This window comes from Ammospiza nelsoni, chromosome 3 (assembly GCF_027579445.1).
Source record: "Ammospiza nelsoni isolate bAmmNel1 chromosome 3, bAmmNel1.pri, whole genome shotgun sequence".
Classification (NCBI taxonomy): Eukaryota; Metazoa; Chordata; class Aves; order Passeriformes; family Passerellidae; genus Ammospiza; species Ammospiza nelsoni.
Window position 1 is genome coordinate 65,626,287 of NC_080635.1, and position 12,933 is coordinate 65,639,219.

At 41.8% G+C, this 12,933-nt stretch overlaps 1 protein-coding gene across 1 annotated transcript in view; it reads left to right on the forward strand.

The window, feature by feature from the left end:
- The first annotated feature begins 10,638 nt into the window (after window positions 1-10,638).
- Window positions 10,639-12,933, forward strand: part of CEP85L (centrosomal protein 85 like) — a 105,104-nt gene continuing 102,809 nt past the window's right edge. The window contains exon 1 of the mRNA XM_059468237.1: window positions 10,639-10,742. Within this exon, the coding sequence (XP_059324220.1) occupies window positions 10,694-10,742 (49 nt within the window). The 5' untranslated portion in view covers window positions 10,639-10,693. The remainder of the gene's footprint in view (window positions 10,743-12,933) is intronic.

Below are 12,933 nucleotides of genomic sequence, written 5' to 3' on the forward strand. Positions count from 1 at the left end.
CTTTAATAAAAATCTTCTGTCTAATATAACCATTCTTTCTCTATTAGCCATCTGGGTAGTATTAAAGGGTTCAGACAATAGTATTTAATGGTATTAAGAAAACAGTAATTTTCTAAACGTGCGTTATTTTTTAATTTTATCTGTTCTTTGATACTTTTTCTAACAGCCTTGCACAGAACCGAGGTACTCAAACTGCTTGGATCCTCCCTGTTTATTTTTAAAGGAATTGAAACTGGTTAATAATAGTGACAGCACTGTTACAACAAAATCAATTTTAATCAAAACGTCAGTTCACTGAGCTATGAATAAACAGATCTATGGGTAGTAAGCACATTTAGCACAGTCTAACAGGAAAACATTAAAACTGGAGAGGACTGGACTCCCTCCCTTAACGCTGTAGTGGGCTGCTGTGTGCTCAGTTTTCATCATCTTTGAAATGGCCACAGCAGGAGTCACTCCCACGAGTTTGGAAGTGATGTCTGAAACTGCCAGGCAGAATGAGAGTGAAAGATTTTGAGGAGAGGCTCTATACCATGAAGGCCTAAAGGAACAGATATTTTACACCGTCTCTTTGAAAGCCTCAACACACACCCACACACGGATTGTCGTGAAGAACTCTGATGATGCACTTGCCAGCTACTCTGCAGATACGAGCAAGCCAGTAAATGAGTTGCCTACTCATTTGCAGTGGCTGGCAGTGCCTGCATCAAAGCTGAAATATGATGAAAGGATTTGTGTCATGTGTCCTGAACTGGGGCAGGCCTGCATCACGCTCATTTGCTGTCCAGCAAATGCTATTTCCTGACACTGTGACATGCTCACAGGGGCAGGTCTCCCTCTTTGCTGTGCTGAGCAGTAAGTCCAGCCAAGTCTGCCACTCTTCTGTTTAATCTGTAAGAATGTTGCCAACTGTCAAATCTCAGGAGATTCTATGGAGCTAGCATTGTATTTAAAAATAGAGCTGATAAGAGTGTGGGTGAGGGAAGAGCACATTCAGAAATCTGGCTTTTTGTTCTTTGTGAGAACTCTCTCACTCTCTCTCTCTCTCTCTGACAGATTTTGCAAAGAGCTCACCATATGGGGGATGAGGGCTAGGGAAAACCTTACCCTGAATTCCTTCAACACTGTCCTCTGCTGGGGTGATAAACTGTATGATTTAAGTTGCACAGCTAAGTGGATAATTTGTTCTATGGTCCTAATGTGCTTATTCATCCTTCATACAATCATTGGAGTCATTACCGAGGTCTGGTCAGTCAAATTGATAGGACAGACAAAGGGTGATGGCTTTGAACAGACAGAGGGCAGATTTAGATTAGATATTAGGAAGTGGTGGATGCCCCATCCCTGGCAGTGTTTGAGGCCAGGTTGGACAGGGCTTTGAGCAACCCAGTCTAGTACAAGGTGTCAAGAGGGTTGGAACTCGATGATCTTTAAGGTCCCTTCCAATCCAAACCATTCTATGAATGGTTTGGATTGGAAAAAAGTAATTTCAATTTATGAAATTACTTTTCAAGCCTTTACAAGTGGGTATGCAAACCCTGCATATCTATCAAGCAGAGCTTCCCCACAGACCAGTGGGGAAATATAGATTGGATATTAGGAAAAAGTTTTTTACAGAAAGGGTGATAAAGTGGTGAAATGGTCTGCTGGGGAGGTGGTGGAATCACCCTTCCTAAATGGGTTTAAAAAGAGACTGGATGTGGCACTTGGTGCCATGGTTTAGTAGAGGTGTTAGGGAATGGGTTGGACTCAGTGTTCTTGAAGGTGTCTTCCAACTTAGTCATTCTGTGAATTCAGGGCCACAAGGACCTTGAGCCCTTGTCCTCTTCAACATGGAACTACTGACTCTTCTATCTGCCCCTTTTTCTCTGGTAAATCCAACCACAGAACTTGTAGGTCCATATTGTCCTGCTCTCTATGGAATCACTGCTGGGCAGGGAGGACCTGCAGTATGCAGCCTGAGGCCTGTGCTGTGGAAATGTTTGATGTGTCTGAGTTTCAGGGGCTGTAGAACCCTATATTGCAGTCACTACTTAGGACAGCAAAAAGGATTTCTGTGAGAAATCGTTGCAGCTGGAGAAATGGTTGATCAGGACTCTATAAAAACCATCCATTTCAGTGACTGTTCACTTGTACTTTAAATAAATGAGTCTTTTACCATATGCTCCAGTTTGAGTACCTATATATACTTTGTGTAAAATTATACTTGAAAGTCATCAGAAAAATTATGCTAAAAACCCAGGGAAAATAAGGGACTCATTAGATAAGGAAACACAATTCACAGCCTCTCAAATTAGATATCTGGATCTGCTTATCCAACTTGGCTCACTTGCCAGCTCCATGGAAGTTACAGTATTTACTAACTTATCTGTTCTTTTTAAAGAGGGCGCTAATCTCGCAACATTTTCTTTTCCTCTCTGCTCATACAAATTTGAACTCCCAACAGATTCTGTTTTGTTCATGATGGTGAGCTCCAAGAGGGTTTCAGTATATTTTTGTTCTGTGTTTTAGAACTTTTTTGTGCTTCAGAACTGATGTAAAAATTTTTCAAGGTTAAGTTTTATTCTGAACATTCAATGTGCCTCATAATGGCATTTTTTCTGGTGATTTTTTAATGCTTTTGTGTAGGCAGTTTCAGCAATTAAAGCACGACACAGCAAATACTAAATATAGATTCAAGTGTAATGGTTGGTAGTTTTTGTTTTACACAGCTCAGTTTCCTTATCTCTGTGCAAGGGAGACTGGTTTACTTAAATTGGAATGTATAAGCTCAAAGATATATAGCACTGAGTACATATAGTTATGTTGTGGAGCCTTTAGAGTTTGTAACGTACTTCTAGGGCTTTAGATATTTCAGTTTACTCTAGAGGTCTGTTAGAGTCAGCTTTCAGAGGTTATGTGTTCCTGCCTACCAGTAACATCTGAAAGCAGTAACATAAAAATGGAGCAAATGTGTTTTGGAAATACTGATGCAATTCATCAGTTTCAAAATAAGCTCCTGATTTCTACCTTATTATGATGCATCGTGCATGGGGTTTTTTGTGTTTTTAATTCAAATTTTGAGAGTTTATCCTTGCTTCAACCATCTTGGTGAAAGACAAAGAGTATTTTCATGTATTTCAAGATACTTCATTATAGCTGTCTTCTTATTTCTGTCTTAATTTTCCTGCTCTATCTGTTAACTGCAGTGGCTATGCTAAGTAAAGATCTTGTCATGGTGAGTGCTGGGGCTGTGTTCCAGCAGGGCCAACACCATGAAAGGCTCAGTTAACATATTGTCAGTGGTGTCATTGAGCAAGGACTTCCATGAATGAACTGACTTCATGGAGCATTTGCTGGAGTAGTGTGCAGATGGGAGTCGTGTGTATGACTGCCTCTAGCATTCCTTAATGCATTTTTGTTGCTCTCCATTTTGGCTTCCTGACTGCTTGTCATCTCCTGTATCAGTATTTTTTTTTTTTTTTGTAATTTTCACATTGGAAGCTTGTGCAAAACGTTGTTTAGGAAGGATGCAGCCAGATCCAGATTTTTAGTTAAGCTATTTATCTTTTCCTATTAATGCATTTTGTTTGGGTCTTTCAAGCCTCTTACCTTGTGAACAGATGGCAACTAGTTTTCCTTCAGAAGCCCTGGAGACATTCTCATGTTCTGGGTTGACCTCCTGATGCTTGGCTCAGAAGATAGCAAGACTAAGAATTAAATGGTCAAAGTATAGATATTTGTGTCATACTGTCCTGCACTAACCAGAAAATTGCTACTGTAATGCTTCTGTTTCATTTTAATTGATTTTACAAGATATTCTTACTCACAATATTGAATGGCACAGCAATGCACTACATGATGTGCAATTCTTAAACCATGAGATTCCTAAATGAGTGGGACTGTCCCCAACAAGTCAAGCAGCAAACCTTAAACTTCTAAGATTTTTTTACTCATATTTATTGTAAGTTACATGATCACTCAGCAGCTTGATTTCTTGTTGTTTTCTGAGTGACCAAAGATCAGATTACATGTTTACTCCTCCCAGATCAATTTGGTCACTCAAGTAATGTGTTAAAAGTAGAATGATCTTACCGCCAAGCCAGAGCTGCAAAGTTCATTTTAATAAGAACTCTTGTCTGTGTTAATTTTAAGTCATAAGCAAAACAGTCTGAGGATATTGTGATAGATTCATACATGTCATATACTAACCATAAAACAAATCTGATAGGCACTGTGGGTCAGTACAAACCAGTACAGCCTAATTAGTGCGTTTCAGTCATTTTCTGCCTTCTTGGGTAAAACGGATTTATCTAAAAATGTGTTTTCTATATGTTTATTAGTTTACTGTGAGAAAGATAGATACAAGGCACAGGACATAAGCGAATTATGCTTTACAGAGACAGGCATATCAAAACCAGAGTGTTTTCTAAGGCTGCCTGTCCTGCACACCAGGCAGCTCCCAGCAGTGCCATGGCCGATGGCTGCTGGTCCTTGAGTGCTGTACAGGAAACAGGCCGGTTCTGAGACATCTGTGACATCTTCTGAGACATCTGAGACATCTGCTTGGGTGATGGGTGGGTATGGAAGTGCCCAATTAAACTGGATTTTATTCCACCAGCATAGAATGCCTTGTCATTTTAGTTATGGCATTCTCACTGCTGAGGGAAAAAAAAAGCATTATAATAGTGATACATTATTCTAGCATATAGTATGCAATTAATTATTCTAGAATCAATGTCAGTGATTTTTGTAGAATAAAAGTCAATGGAAAAAAATGGAGTAGGGAGCCTCATTAAGTTATAGTATTTATAGTTACAGCATGAAATAAATTTTTCCATCTGACTTTTACGTATGGGCATATGACAGTACTGAGCTGACTAAACTAAGCACTGGCATAACTCCATTGACTTTACTGAAATTTCATCCCTTTGCAGCAATATTGGGTTTGGCTCAAACACAAGAGACCAGATAATTTTCTGACTGGTAATGCTCATAGCTTGTATTTCTGACTTGGAATAAACAAACAACAATATTTCAGGCTATAAGCAGATAATGACGGCCACTTGGAAGAAATTTCCATTTTCAAGTGTTCATACAACATTGCATTGCTGACTGGTTGCACTGTAGAGTGTTTGGCCTTCATGTAACAGTTACTTATAATTTAAAATTCTGATTTACTGCAAAGTAATATAATTCATTGGGGATGTTTGTTGCAGAAGGAAAACAGGACTTACTCCTTTGAACACTGAGGTGAAAAATGTCCAGGAACCTGAACTACATGGTCTGATCCTTTGTTTCATTGACGGCATACAAGGGGTTGCTTTTTGATTAACCTTTAAAGCAGGTAGGTTTAAAAAGGTCAGGCTAAATGCTGTTTTTGTGCTTCTAATACAGCAGTGACTTCATATTTGAGGTGGAGTTTAACATACATAAAGAAGCTTAAGAAACCGTGCAAGTTATTGTGCAGTGGTATCACCCAGTTTTGGATGCATCATCCTTCTGCACTCATTTGTCTGTGTGTAACATGGAGTGAAACAAGTCTGCCTTGAAGGAAAATGATAGCTATAAAAACTTGAGCATTGTCAGTGGCAGTGGGACCAAAACCCTGAACTACAACACTTCCTGGGCTTTAGCACAAGTTCTAGCACAGAGAAACATATGCAAAAAATATTGGTGCTCCTAAAATCAGATGGTGTGTTCACAGAAAGTGAGAGTGACTCAAGGGGGCTCAAGAACAAGAGAACTGGAGATTCTGTGAAAAAGTCATGCAGTAAAGTAAAAAAAACAATTAAATTTTTTTTTTGTGAAAGCATAATGTCTTGCAAGAAAGCTGGATATGTCAGTGACTCCAGGGGAAGAGGCTCCCTGGCTGCTCTGGTACAGGCACTTAAAATTTATAGGAACCAAATTGGAAGCCTGGGAGAAGATCTGCCTCTAGCCTGTTGGTTTTTATATATTCTCTCCATCTGCTCCCAAACTGTTTATATTTCCTCTTCTTTTCTACTGCCTTGGGGAAGAAGGAAGGATGGAGGAAAGGGAATATAGAATAGCAGAACACAAAAATTTCCCCTTGAGAAAAATATACCTGGGAAAATCTTGTTTATCCTCATAAGTTACTGGTTAGACGCCACTGTATGCCACTCCTGCATTTGTTCTTCCTGCACTATCTGAGTTGATAACACAAAGTTGATTTATTTCTCTTTGATTTATTTTAAATTAATATGATACACACACACAAAAAAAAAAAAAAAAAGATGAAAAATTCCTGACGCTAAAGGGTCTTTCAGCAATGATGTAAATAATTTCTCAGGTGAAAATCTGACTCTGGGAGCTGGAACATGAAGAAGAATCTGCAATTTCAGTATGTTGGTAATAAACCACAGCTATGTTTGTAGGTATGGTAACAGTGAGCTGCCTGGTTTGACTCTCTCCCATGGTGTAAGCTGTTAGTAACAGCACAGTGCAAAGCAGATTCAAACTAGTATCCACTTGTGCTCCTCTGTGAGACATGAGCACTCTCATTTGCTTGCAGAAAAGGCAAAAATAAAAACATTGTATACATAGTGTTACTTCATGATGCCTACTGTGCAGATATTAGATGACACAATTTATTGTTAATGCTGTGCAGCGCACTCTGTGTACTTTGAACAAAACATTTCAGTCTTTTATAGGCCAGCATGCCCCTACCAGCAGGTGTGCAGTTCCTTAGGTAAACTAATCTGTTCTTAGTTATAGTGACTCCCAATCCCAAAGTTATGATGCTTTGTAACATGCATCGTTATTTTTTTGGAAAACAGGAGGAATTGTTCTAAGGCTTCTTAAAGGCTGCTAAGACACAGTGTTTTTGCTAGGACACAGTGTTCAACTGAAAAAGTTGTGGGTGGAGGGAAAGAATTGCTGTACTTAGTGAAGCAACTCAATAACTGAAAATTTGTGATTTTAATTTCAAAGTAATTTACAATGTAGATATGCTCGCAGAAATACTGTTGTTCTTTTTTGATAGAATGCACACATGCCTAAAGTCTTAATTAAAAAGGGGAAATTGTCTGCATTCTCTTAGAAAAATGTTTAGGTATTTGGGTTTTTGAATAATATTTTAATTTTATTAACTGTGAAAGCAAGTGTGTAGAAGAAACATTGAACTTATTTTTGGCTTTAATCAAAAGAAAATGCTGCTTTCACAGCTTGCGCTTCAGCTTAATTCCACTTCAAGCATTATGTTTTTACTGAGGGGGAAAAAAAAGGATGTGATTTCTGAACCTGGATCCACAGACCATTGCACAAGACATGCTCCAGGTGACCTTAGTGAGACAGCATCTGCCTAGCACCAGTGCTTAAACTGTTACTTTCTATTGCATTTTCCTCTGCTCATTCTGCCAAGAAAGTGGAGTTTGTGTCAGAAAAAAAAAAAGGAAGTGGGGGGAAGGCTTTTCAGACACTAAGAAATTGAGTCCATTCAATGTCTGGAGCATCAAATTTCACAATAATTACCTGGGGATGCAGTCTGTTTCCACTTATGGTTTTATTTACGTGTAAAGTTACTTGAGTTTCCCCTCACACTGTGCTGCTGCTTTCCATGAGTATCAGGACCTTCATATCCCCCTTGACTGAGGCAGCACTGAAACATAAATTTTCACCCTCCTAATTCTTATCAACCCAAGAGATGTAAGAGATGACAAGCTTAGCAGTTGAACTGGATGATCTTAGAGGTCTTTTCCAACCTTAATGACTCCATGTTTCTACTCTCATGCAAGTCCTCCAAGCTGAGATCCACATGAAAATAGAGGATTGCTGCAGCAGCATTAAATGGCATAACCTCTTTTCTTTTTTTCTTTTTTTCTTTTTTCTTTTTTTCTTTTTTTCTTTTTTTCTTTTTTTCTTTTTTCTTTTTTTCTTTTTTTTCTGTTTTTTTCCCAGGAGGTCCAGACCAGTCATCATAATTTTTCAAGAGATTTTTGAAAATCTAAACCAAATACTGCTCCAGGTCTAGAACTGGATACAGAAGCAAACTGCAGCTGTAAAACATTGCTGAATAAAGAATAAAGCATTAACAACCTAACTATTTATGGAGTAGAACTACTGGCTTTAGTTCGGCCTGGTTTCCAGACAGATACACTGTGGTCATTAGTAGAGAAAAAGCTTTACTAATTACATTCAGTTTCTATAAAAATAACTTCAAATGCAATCATAACAATGAAAGTGTCTCAGGTTTTGCTGTCTGACTGCTTACACTTAAGCACAGTTGGTTTTTTCTCTCTGCTCTGAGCAGTAGCACGGTCTAAGCACAGATGTCCCAGTGGGGATGCCTTGGAAGACACAGCCCTATGGTGGGAGGGGATTCAGCCAATCTGGGGTGTTCTGTCACCCTCATCTTGGCCTTTTTATCTTTTTTTTTCATCTGCAATATTGTTCATGGCTAGACAGGAGATACATAAGAAACTGTAAACTTCCATGAACGGCAATACAAATTACATAAAACTACTGCAGTGACATTTATTAGAAGATAGAATAACAGTTACCACACATTTTCCATGCATGTAGCTTTCTTGCAGTCATGATATGCCTCTGGATTCTTGCAGCTGCATTTCAGGACAAACCACAAACTCCAGAGCTTAGCATTCATGAAGCAGTTTTTCTTCTAGCCTGCAGCTAGATAACCTCCCCATCTTAAAATTCAGCTTCCTTACAGCTCACCATTATCCTCCTGTAAATATGGTAAGTACTCAAGCTAATCCAACAAAATAGTATGCTACAAATTTTACACACAGTCAAGTCCTTTAAAGAGGCCTTGAACTAAGCTGTTTATTTGTTTCTTTGTCTTCAAAGTTTTGCAATATACTTTAGCTTTTATTATTTCTTCTAATATTCATGTTTACCTACCATGCATCTCTCTCTCACAAATATTCTTCAATATTGATGTTAGCTTCAGTGTTGAAGGCTGGACACTTTCACTGAGGTGGTGGCAATGAAAATTTAGTTCCTGCTTTGGTGTTCTGTTGTAAACCAGTATTTGTCGCTTCTTGAAAATGCTTCTGACCTTTTACTATTCAAGGACTTCTAGCATCAGTCTGAAGGTTTTGACAGGATCTCCTGCAGTTTTACTATTTGGGGTTTTTATTCAGTGTTTGGTAACATTTAAAGTCTGTGTTTCTACAACTCTACCTACAGAACACCCACTGACACTCTGAAGTTAAAACAAGCTGGTGAGGAATGCCCATCATGTCAGGCCTTCAGTGAGTGTGCAAGGGCTTTATACAGCTAAGAAAGGATGAAATAACAACATGCAGCATTTCTACATGCTCATGCCAGTACTTCTGAGGCCTGTTTTATTGAGTATGTTATGAATACCAAGCTAGGCATAAATAAAACATGTCTTGTGCTGAAACAAAACATACAACTTTCCGAAGAGATGAAAGCTGTTCTGTGATCATCAGCTACTAATTAAAAATGCATTGGGTCAGCAGGAAATGTTTGAATACAGTTTTATTTATTGATTGTGAATGTCTCCACACACAGAACCGATCCTGTTTCACCTCACCTCCCTCATTATCATGTCCCTCGTAATCTACAATGCTGCCTGGAGCATCCCTTTTCTTCTTTTGGTGGGTGTGCATTTTGTAACCTTGGTATGGTTATGCTGAAGTTAGAAGCTGTCCAAGTGCCTTCTCCTTCTCTGTTTTTGTCTGATAATGTGGATTGCTGATTGAATCAGGGTCTTGTTCAGAAAGTAGTTTACACGGGGCCCACTGGGCTGCAGTTGCAAGCGGCAGTAACAGAAAGGCTGCTATTGCAGAATTGTCTTTTGAAGTATTTGGAGCAGACTCAAAGCAGTGTGGAGAGGGGATGCGCCTCTTACTGGGTTTTAGTTATTGCTGACACGAGCATTTTGTTCCCAGTCCTGTGGCTTAAACTTTTTGATGTTACTGTGGATCTTTTGGTGGAACTGATCGTTCAAACGGATGTCACGATTCTTTATTTCCACATCTTTTTCTTGCTAAAACAAACATAAGTAGGGGAAAATAGTGATTTTATTATGAACTCTACTTACTAAGGACTGTGCATACCGACCTTGGGTATTTCCAATGCCGCAACTCAGGAGTCAGGCATTTCACTTTCCTTTTCGGATTGCCTTTACACCACGCTAAGTGCTGTCAGTTCAGTGCTTTCCCCGGGGACGGGCATACGCCGCTGCCCCTTCCCCGAGCCCGGGGTGAGCGGGCGGCGCATACACGCCCAAAGGCGAGCCCAAAGCCAGCTCCGCGGCCCGGAGGGGCCTGAGCGGGCCTGGCTGGGCTGGGCTGGGCCGGGGCGGCCCGGGCGGACTCGTCCCCGCCGCAGCCCCTCGCTGCAGCTCGCCCCTTGGGCCGGGTTATGTAAGCGCTTCGTCCCCGAGCAGCAGCCGCCGCATCTGCGGCGCTCCCGCCCCTGTCCCCGCCCCGCTGCCGGCGCCGGAGAGGCAGGAGGCGGCGGCGGCAGCGCAATAGAGCAAGTTTTGTCTCGGCGAGGGGGCGGCCAGGTCCCACCGCGCTCGGCAGCGCCGGCAGCATGGCCGCGGCGCCCTTGGGGCGGGCAGCAGCCCCCGCCGCGGCGGCAGCGCCCCGCTGAGCTCCCCGGGCAGCGGCAGCGGGAGCGGCCGCCTCCGCCGCCCATCCGGGCCGCCAGCCCGCCCGCCGGAGAGCGGCGGTCCCCCGGCCCGGCCCGGCGCGGCACCATGTGGGGCGGGCTGCACCCCCAGCCCGGCTTGCGCGGCTACAAGGCGGGTAAGGAGCGCTAAGGAGGGAAGGGGCTAAGGCGGGGGGAAGCAAAGGGGCCCGCGCCGCTTCCCGTCCCCTCCCCCGGCCCGGCCCGGCTCCCTCCCGGGTCCCCGCGGGAGCGCCGGAGGAAGCGGCTCCGTCCCCGCCGTGCGCGGGAGGCGGCGCGGCCCCGGCCCCTGCCCCGCGGCCGGAGCGGGACGTGGCGCCCCGAGGGGGCGCGGGGGCCGGCCCGGGGCCGCTGGCGCCGAATCGGCCCCAGCCGGAGGCTCAGCGTTTCCTTAGCTGGACCTCGGAGCGGATGACAAAAGCTGAGCTTAACCTACATAATCCGTTTGCATGTTTTGAGCTTTCTCTTCCATCCCCGATTTATGCTGGTGTACCCTTAAGCAGGGTCTGGAAGCGTGCTTCTCTTGTAAATTTCGTTGTAAATTTCGACCGGAACAAATGGGTTTTTTTGGTGTTTTTTCTTTTTTTCTTTCCCTTTTTTCTCCACCACTTCTCTGTCTCTGGAATAATTAGAGCCTAGCTCCTGCAGGCTGGCAGGGATGCGTTGAAATGTCAATGCATGGAGTTAGGTTGTTCCAGGGGAAACACCTCTGTGCAAGCGAAGGGCTGACTTCCCCTGTCACGGCTGTCAAACTGGCAGAGCAAAACCGCTGAATTGGCTGCAGAGCCGTGTGAACATTGCTTTTGGGCAGGTAAGGCGAGGCACCGGCACTTTAGGATGCCTTTTTTAGGATTTGAAAATACTACCGACTGTATCACCTGTCTTGCTTTGGCAGGGCTTCTGCAAATATTTTGTCATGTTTTGATTTATTGAAGCAATTGATCACAAGTGGAGGTCTGTGGTTTGGCTCTGCCATTGCAAGTGCAAAGTGGTGCTGTTGGAGTAATTTCTCTCCTATAGAAATTGGGATTTATGTTTTGATTTTGGGTTCACAAAAGATGACTGCATAATGTGTGTATACAGTTAGCTGATATATTTAAATGGTGAGATTGTTTTGCTTGCAAGTGACAGGGTTTTTCTTGCAAATACAAGAGCTGCTAAGACATTCTCAGCAGCTGCCTGAATCTCTACAAGTAGGCTAATGTTCATCCCTATAAAGTGAAAGAAGACATTGTTCTTTTTTTTTCTGTACTGTGTTTAAATTATGAATTTCTATGTATAATACATTTGCCTTGTTGAAGCATTTTTAAAAACTATTTAGTGCTTCCTGCAGAAGAATGGAGTTACATTATCTTTGTACTACAGCTTGCAAAAATAGTGGGTATTCTGAACAAAAGGTGTGGAGATCTCAGTTAATTTGATGGAAACTGCAGGAATTTAGGGTGTTTCAATTCTTTATTATTTGTCTTAGGGACAGGAATATTAAAACGTTATATCATCACTGTGTACTCTTGACGCTAACTTCAGACCATTACAAAGGCTGTTAGTGTTCATTTTTCACTTGTTTCAGAAAACTTTAGATTGTGACATTTGATACATTGTTTTCCCTTTTGTTTGGGGTCACATAAAGTGTTTTAGTGTTGTGCTGTATTTATCAGCAATTGCAGTGAATTACTGGATTCATGTTTTGCTTTGCTTGTTTGTCAGAATTGCCTGTAAGACTGGAGAACAAATTTTGTGTATTGCCTCTAGTTCCTCCCCCATCCCTTCTTTTCTTTTGAACTTGTATTAACCCTGAGTGTTTAAATGCATGTCTCTGTAAGCAGTAGAGGTGTAAGGTAGCAAAACTGGTAGAAAAAAGATCTAATTTGAGATAGGATAAACTAACAGAAAGTGGTGGCTAATTAGAAGGCAGGTAGATGGAGGTTTAACCTTGAGAGACGATGTCTGCATCATAATTTCCAACTGAGGAGTGCCCTCCTTCATCTCTGCTACTGGGAAACAGTTGAGAAGCTGTTTTGTGTGGTTTGTAATCTGTCTGAAGATGTGGAAGTTAATTAGCTCTGTGCAGGTATTTTTATTGAAGGAATGATAGCTTCTAAGACTCTATGCTATTGTTGCTACCATACTAGGTGTTTTTATTTTTTTTTCTAAGGAAGCTGTGCACGGGCAAAGTATTTCATAGCAGAACAGTAGTGTCCTACTAGGAAGCAGGAGTTTGGGCACTTATTTCTTAAGCTGAAGGAACCTTTCTTCTGCCAAGATATGTTTAATACTTCAGTGGCAGCTACTTGATGTAGATTGCAATTG